This window comes from Rhinatrema bivittatum, chromosome 10 (genome assembly GCF_901001135.1).
Source record: "Rhinatrema bivittatum chromosome 10, aRhiBiv1.1, whole genome shotgun sequence".
NCBI classification, from domain to species: Eukaryota; Metazoa; Chordata; class Amphibia; order Gymnophiona; family Rhinatrematidae; genus Rhinatrema; species Rhinatrema bivittatum.
The window spans coordinates 74,670,539-74,678,972 of NC_042624.1; the positions used below are offsets into that span (position 1 = coordinate 74,670,539).

An 8,434-nucleotide genomic window follows, 5' to 3' on the forward strand; every position below is an offset into this window, starting at 1 on the left:
GCACTTGGAACTCTTATGGTATTAGACCTACTGTAATGCATCTTGGGCCTGGGCATGACCCTCAGAGAGCCACAAGAAAACAGAATTACAATGAAATAAACTTTCTATATCAAAACAACACTAACTGCCAGCACTCAAACAGCAACAACTCTACTTATGAAAGTTAACACTGCAAATATTACACCAGACCTTAAACACCAAAACACCCCCTATTAGGCAAACAGAACAAGCCAAGTTGCTATACATCTCTATATAAAAACTACATACTATTAGAAAACCTCACTTCAGTGACACATGCAAAACACAGACAGACCATCAAATAAGGAATAAAGAGACCATACAGTATACATAGAAATGTACACTCAAAAACTGAACTAGAAACTGCAACAAGACAAATTATATATGCACTGCAACAATGGAAAAACAGAAGCATTACATTCCTCATAAAACAATAAAATTTAGTCTAACCATACCAATAAAAAGAATAATTCAAAATTAATGACTAGAATAACATTCAATAATTTAAAACTCATATAAATTTTCCAAATACCAATAAAATATTTCAAATAACATATCAAATAATACCCAATAATTAAAACTAATAAGGATTTTAAAAAATTCCTGTTAACCATATTTCCAGATGCCCTAAAATTGCCATGGATTAGCAGGCAGAGCAGAAGTGGGGTCAGTCTCCCACACACATGCTCTCTCTCTGTCTCCCACACATACACACATGCTGTCTCCCATACCCATGCTCTCTCTCCCACACACATACACACATGATCTCTCACTCTCCATTGACGCAGCAGGCATCAGCAGTCTCCTTCTTCAGCTCCCACAGCCAAGGGATCAACTTCCGGCCACGGAGGCCGACCTAACTCTGACTTTGGGCTCCTTCCAGCAGGGCAGGGCAGGGCAGGGCACATACCTTCTCCTCCTCCAAAGTTCCCTAGCCCCTGCTCCTCTCCTAAACCGCCACTCCCCAGCACTCTTATTCCCAAGCCCCCTCTCCCCTTTCAGACCTCCTCTCCCCAGCACGCTTGCTCCCAAGCCCTTCTCCTCTCTCAGACCCCCACTCCTCAGCACTCTTGGTCCCAACCCCCTTCCCCCTCTCAGACCCCCAACTCCTCAGCAGTCTTGCTCCCCTCTCCTCTCCCATATACCCCAATCCCCAGGAGTCTTACTCCCCAGCAGTTCTGCTCTCCAGCCCCCTCTCCCATCCCAGAAACTCTACCCCCCAGAAGTCTCACTCTACAGCCCCACCCAGACCCCTCACTTCCCAGCAGTCTTCCTCCCCAGCCCCCTTTCCCCTCTCAGCCTCCCTACTCCCCAAAAATCTTGTTCCACGCTCCTCTCTCCCCTCCCAGTCCCCAGCAGTCTTGTTCCCCCTCCTACACCTTCTCACTCTCAGTCCCCTCACTCACTGCAGGTGGCCAGTGCATGATGAAACAAGGGAACGGGCCTTTTCCATAACTCAATCCCCAAAGAAATTAGAAACTTAAGAGAGTCCAGGTTCTTTAAATAGGCCTTGAAGTCCCATCTATTCAAGAAAGCTTTTGAAAGCTAATGTAGCCATTATTGCCTCTAACTTTATGACATCAGGCTACTCTGTTTTAGTGTCATTCGTGACCATTGTTCTTTTATTACTGTTTGGCTAATGTGAATTATTATGGATGAATTGTTGTATGTCACCCTGAACGTAGGAAGGGTGGGTAAGAAATGTTTGTAAATAAATAAAATTATTTCAGTGCATGCTGCTCACCCTCACGGTGCTGCCGCGATCCCCTCACTCATCCTCCCTGCTCCTGAACAATCGAAGGATCGCGGCCTTGCAGCACAGGCTGCTTCCTCCCTGCCAGCTGCCAGTGCCTCAATGACGTCATCAGGTGCCGGCAGCTGAGGAGGAAGAAGCAGCAGCCTGCACTGCAAGGCTGCGATCCTTCGATGGTTCAGGAGCAGAGAGGGTGCGGGAGGGGATTGCTTCAGCACCGCGGGGGTGAGCAAAGTTAGGAAAACCATGTGTCATCCCATTGCCACCAATGAGGCTTCTCTCATTGACAGCGACCCACCCCTGTTCCGACTCCTAAGAGTGGAAAAAAACAGCATGGCCCCGCCAGAATCAACAATGTGGCCAGCGGGCCGTGCTGCTTTTACACTTACTGAGGCCCCACATGGCGGCACTATGGCGCCTTTCAGTAGCAGCACCTAAGGCCGTGGCCATATTGGCCATAGGCCCGCTCCGGCTCTGCTTCTTGGTAAGCACGGTGAGCCAACATGTGCGTCTGTGCTTAACTGATCAATGAAAGAGCAACGAAGGAAACTTCTCCCAGTAAACTGAAGACCACCGCCAGATATAAAACATTATTTTTTTCTACACAATACATTATAATCTCCAGGAATACAGGATGAGACTTCTCATAGGTTAAATATGCTTTCCAGGATGAGAGAAAGGGAAGGAATGCGCAACAGAGAACCAAAGGAGGAAGGAAGAGAAATGGATAGATTAGGGAAGGAGACGCAAGGATAAAGGGGTGTTAGGGGACTCAGTGCTCTCTGTAATGTTTTTGTTGTGGCGTGGAGTTGTACACTACTGCCATGCATGCGATGTCACCAGCGTGTGGGTTGGGGGGAGGTCCCCCATCCTATCATGTGCTGTTTTCTCTCCCCCCCCCCAAATCCCATATGAAAAAAATTACATACCCAAATTTAAAAGTTTTAGAAAATCAGAAATGACATTTTCTATATAATTTTTCCTCTGTTTTACTATTTCCTCATAGTCTCATAATAGATGACAACCGAAAAAGACCATCTGGTCCACCCTGACTGCCCCGTTATTTCCGTCCACACCACTAACGATACATCCCGGCTGCCAGCCATAGAAGCTTGGCCACCTGTAGGATGTCGCTCCTTACCCAAATCAGTTGTTCTCTTCTTCCCCATTGCTTCTCCACTGTCTTGGGTAGACGAGTATTAAAGAACTGTTACTTAAGCCACCCAATCTTCCACTCCCCCGTGACAATGTCTTACCACTATGCTTTGTAATAACTTATACAGCTAGGAAATCTAATGAGGCTCTCGCCAGCTTCCAAGATCCCAGTGGCCTTGGTGGCTATTACTCCGCCACTACCAACCTGCCAGCACCGACACAGTTGGCTTCTAGGAACTTGTGGACTGCTGGGACCAACCTGGTTAAGAAAGAAAGAAAGGGGAGAGGCATGCAGTATTGCTAGGTCTTACTTCCATTATTCATCCTTTATTTTTGCCCTTGTCACCTCTCCCCATCAGGGAGTGAAGGGTGGGCTGCTTGTGACCTCCCAGTCCTGTTCCTTGCACTGTCATAGAATAGGATGGCAGACGAGGAACCGGCTGGTCTGCCCAGTTTCATTCTTGCTGCAGTGTCATAGACCCGCATTGATCTCTGGCTTTCCCTCCAGTCTCCGCAGCTAGGGATTCTCTGCGCTTATCCTGGGCTTTTTTTGAACCCCGTTAGCATTAATGTCTCCACCACCCGCTCTGGCACCACTCGCCTGATACCATCTCCTCTATCACCAACTGTCTTTTCTTTCTTCCCTTCCAGGTTCTCGTTTCTATGGTCTTTCCATCTATTTGTCTTTTCTCACTGCTCCATCCTTCTTTCCATCTTTCTCTTTGAAAGCTATCTTTCTTTCCTGACACTTTTCTCCATTTCTTTACTCTCCATCTCTCCCCACATTTTTCATATCTTTTCATCTCCCCTTCCCATCTCATTCCTCTATTATCCCTCCCCCGAAATATCTTTCACTCCCACTCTCAAACCTCCAGCTTCCTTTCCCTTCTCAGATTTCATCTCCTTCTTTCTGCACCTTCCAGCAATGCTCTCTCTCTCTCTCCTCCTTCAATCTGTCCATCCTCTCCATTTGCCTCTGCCCCTCCCAGTTCTCAATCTTCCTCCGTCCCACTCCTTTCCTCTCTTATTAAGCCCTGCTTTTCACTAGTTCATTTCCAGCCTGTTTTCTCCCTTTTCTTGCTGTTCCCTCTTCTCTCTCACCCACATATTTCAGCTTTTCTTCCCTTGCCCAACCTGAATTCTCAAACCTTCTCGTCCCCTCTCCATGTTTCCCTCCTACTGTCTCTCTTATTTACTCCCATCTGTCCCCTCTTTCATCTCTTTTCCTTCATCTCTCCGTCCATCCTTCTGCAGCCCATTTTATTTATTTCCATTTGATATTCCTAGGAAAAGCACAAGGCAGATTACAAACAAATTTGTGAATTGCAGTAGATATGTCGAGGGTGGGGGTGGGGGGTTGGGGGAGGGGATATATAAGAACATAAGCTGGGAATTGAACAATGCACAACTGGATAGGTAGCAATACGCTGCGTATTGCTACCAATGCCATAGTACAGAGAGGATGCCTAGCAATAAGATAAACAAACTTGCCACTTAAAGTAGACTATTGTTTTCAGAATTAAGAGAGGATACCTAGCAGTACGATGGGTGGAAATGCAGAGTTCAGGGAAAAGCTTGCCTGAATAATCAGGTTTTGATTGTTTTTCCAAAAAAAGAGTAACAGGTTTCCTTGCGTAAGTACTGTGGGATATATTGTTCCTTAAGCTGAGTGTGAGCAACTGCATGCATGAGGCTTTGTGCAGTCTAGTCCTGCTGTAGCTGGTGAAGGAACGGATAAAAAGGCCTGCTGAGAGGAACGATATTCCTTCGGGGACTCTGTGGGTAGGAGATGAGACAGGTATGCTGGTGCTGTATGGTCCAGGCATTTGAATACAATAACAAAGTACTTTAAATTGTATTCAGCTCTCAGTGGGGAGCCAATGGAATTTATACTGCACATAGGGAATTGCCATAGTTCATGTGGGTGCTGATCAAGGATTGAATGAGGAGTGCAAAAAGAGAAGAATGTGGACTTCATCCTGGGTGAGATGCTGGTTTCCATTGATGGATGGTGGTCAGGACGGACCCCCCAGACTATGTACAGAGTCTGGGGGTTGGAGGGTGGTCTCGGAAATGGAGGCTGGGAGAAACAGAGGTCGTCCAGAATGGCTTTTGCCTAAAGAAGCTTACAGTTGGATGGCTTTAAATTTTCTCTGATCGTTGTGCCACTGAGGGACAAAGATTTTCTCTTCCTTATCCAAATTCCTTCCTAGTTCCTTATCTCTCCATCCCCATCTCTCACTTCCTTTTCCATCTCTCTTTCCCCCTCCCCTCCTCCTATTCAATTCTAGGTCCCTCCCTCCCCCCCCCCCCCAGATTCTCTTTGCTGCTTTCACCCCACTCCTCCCTGGTCCTCCTTGGTTTTTCTTCCCCCTCCCACCCCACTCTAGGTCCTCCTTGCTCCTCTTTACCCATCCTACCCCCAGGACTTCTGTTTTTCCTCTCCCCCATTCCTCTCTCTCTCACACAGTCTCATCCCTACCTCTCTGGATCCTTCTGGTTGATCTTAACGCTCCCCTCTCTCTCTCTCTCATCCCTATCCCCTCTTGGACCTCTTCTCTCTCATCTCTATTTCACCAGCCTCCCTCCCTGGCCAGCAGAAGTGTGGGTACTTTACCACTTGTAGCCTCTGCTGCTGATTTCAACTGCCTTGCAGTTTTTCACTGGTGCGAGGGACTCCCTCTCATCTCATTAACATAAGATGTAAAGAATCCTGCCCAGCAAATAATCACTCGGCTGCTGGGATCATTGGGCAGAAGCTACAAGTGGTGAAGTACCAGGCTCCTGCAAATAGGGAGTAAGGCAGGCATGAGGACACAGATTGGGGCAGTAGGGGAGAGAGGAAGAGAAACAAGGATACAGTTCAGAAGGGGAAGAGACAAAGAATCCAGGGCCCATATTGGAGAGGGGAGTCTCTATGCTGCCAGTTGGAGGATAATATTTCCTTTACACATTGCTCCACCAAGATGCATGAGTTCTGAAAATGTTCACATGCAAAGTCACAGCCTCTACTCCCATGCCAGAAGCTGGACAAAAAGCTAAAATGTCTGTATTTGTATTCCTGCTTGCTTTCATGGGCCCATCTTTTCTTTGGGAGTTCAGTCTTTCAGCAGCTTCACCATTTCCTTTTCTTTTTTGTTTATTTTGTTTGACTCCGTTTTTGAAAATCAGGCCTTGGAAAATATCAAAATTAATCACAAACAAATGTCGCTGTCAACGTTTTGAATTTCAAAATGTTACTTTGTGCTATATTTGACTGTTTTAAGGAATTTATCCCTACACAAACAAGTGGTGTGTATTTTAACAAAAATGTATTAAAAATTTGTTTAAATACATAATATATGGAGTTGGAGAAAGGTTTCATACATATAGTGTAGGTGCCCAGCACCACTACTTAGTGGTGATATAATCATTAACCTTCCTCCTCCTCCTTAAATTTTTTTTAGAAATTTTTAAATGTTTATATTTGTCCCGATGGACCTGGGAAACACTTCCGTGGCGATAGAGAAATGTTATATGTGTGCTCTACATTAACTCTATAAAGACTAAAATTGATGAAAATGAAGAGTAAAAAACAAACTTCCCCGGTGGTTGTTGGTGTGTCCGTCCGTTCTTGATCATCCCGACATGCACGTTTCAGACATAAAAGTCTTTCCTCAGGGGTCTCAATTAATTCTGAAACCAACTTTACGGGGTTTGCGGCTCTTCTCTCAGCTGTTCTTCAACTGCTGGACGTCTCTGCCACGTAACGATCTACCTCTCTCGATCGCCGGAAGTCTTGGAAAATATCAAGCAGCAGCAAGGGTCCTATCTCAGCTGTTACAGAGTTATCCACTCAAATGCTATAGAGAGCAAGAAAGCAGTTCCCAAGATGTCCAGACGTCTATCATGACACTAAGTCTGGGGCTGGTCAGCCCATGCAGCCACCAGCCTGACACTAAACCTGGGGCCTGTGGCTCCTTGTGGCTTCCTGGGCAATATTAATCCCAGGGTTTAATGGAATATATCTAAAGGGCAATGAGATCCTACCCCAGCTCCTACAGACTTATCCACTCAAATGCTGTAAGTAGCATGAAAGCAGATCCCAAGGTGGCTCATGCGGCTCCCAACCTGACACTAACACTGGAGCTGATCAGCTCCTGCAGCTCCCTGCGAAGTACAAACTCAGAGCTGGTTAACCCCAGTGGCTCCCAATGTAACACTAAGCCCAGGGCTGGTCAGCTCCCAGGGTGACACTAACCCTGGGCTATTTGCCCTAGTGACGAGAACAAGGCACTACCAACATTGGGACAAAGCAGCTAAAAGCTCCTAGTGCACTGAGAGTTGCAGACACAGCTGATTGAAGCTCTGGAGAGAAAACCAAACAAAATTCCACTTCAAGACAACTGCAAGTCCAGACCTGCTTATTTAGAAGCAGCTGTAACGACTTTATATGAAAAGCAGGATTTACCACGTTGAAAGTAATCAAGATCTTGACGCCTTCTGCCACCAGTATTACTTTTACAGAAGTCATGAGGTTTAACGCGCACAAGGACAAGTACAGATGTGCCTCCCAAAGAGACACATATACCTGGAGCCCAGACATGCACAGGCACTTCCCACACACACACACACACACACACCACACCACAAAATGGCCAGCGGTATAAACTCTGCCCCCACTCTGGAAAGGCAAGGTTAGAGTGTAAGTACCACCAGCCTGGGCTCCTAGCGCATCCCATGTCCCACAAAGCCAGCGCACTGACAGCTCACGGCCCCCATCGCTAGAATAAAAGGCCAGCGCTCACCTCCAGGAGCCTGGCAGCCGGCAGGCATCCTCCTTCGGAGTCCCGGCCATGCCGAGCTCGGGGTGTGCAGCTCCCGCCGGATCCGGCTCACATGGCTCCGGTAGCAGCAGGCAGAGGGCAGGAAAGGCTCACGGCCACCGTCACATGCCAGCGCGGCTCCGTAAGCAGGAACATCGCATCTTCTCCAAATCGGCCACGAGAACAGCAAATATCACCTTCTCCCTCCCCTCCTCCCCCAAATACCCCAAAATCCAGCGCAAAGAAGGGTACGAGAGCCGCAAGGCAGCAAGATGGGTCCTTTACTCCCCCTCACTGATCTGAGAGGGCATTTTCGGCTTCGTCCCTGCACATCAAAGCCCCAAGCGGAAGATACCGATCGAGCGCTGACCTCCGCGCAGCCCCGGCTCCTCTCCTCCCCCCTCCCTCCCGAGTCTGAAAGGAGGGAGTGCACCAGTGCAGGGAGCCTGGGTGGTCACAGCCTCGGCTATGGTAGCCCAGGAGGCACAGTATTTTGCATCCGATTCTCAGTAACAGTTCACATCTAAGCAAAAATCTGAGCCTGCCAGGCAAAAAAAACCACACACCCTGAGCATTTCCGGAGCTCGGCAGAGATTCCCGGGCCCCGGGAGGCTGCAGCACATCTGCTGTCAGCGAGACGGGCATGGGTTGACCGTTGGATTGCAGCTATCCTATTACAAGCATCTTTTGTGGTAGGCGATGG

At 47.7% G+C, this 8,434-nt stretch overlaps 1 protein-coding gene across 1 annotated transcript in view; it reads right to left on the reverse strand.

Annotated features, from left to right (window-relative positions):
- PDE4DIP (phosphodiesterase 4D interacting protein) overlaps positions 1–8,131 on the reverse strand; it is a 237,109-nt gene extending 228,978 nt beyond the window's left edge. The window contains exon 1 of the mRNA XM_029618266.1: positions 7,714–8,131. Coding sequence (XP_029474126.1) covers positions 7,714–7,763 — 50 coding nt within the window. The 5' untranslated portion in view covers positions 7,764–8,131. The remainder of the gene's footprint in view (positions 1–7,713) is intronic.
- Between the last annotated feature and the right edge of the window lie 303 nt (positions 8,132–8,434).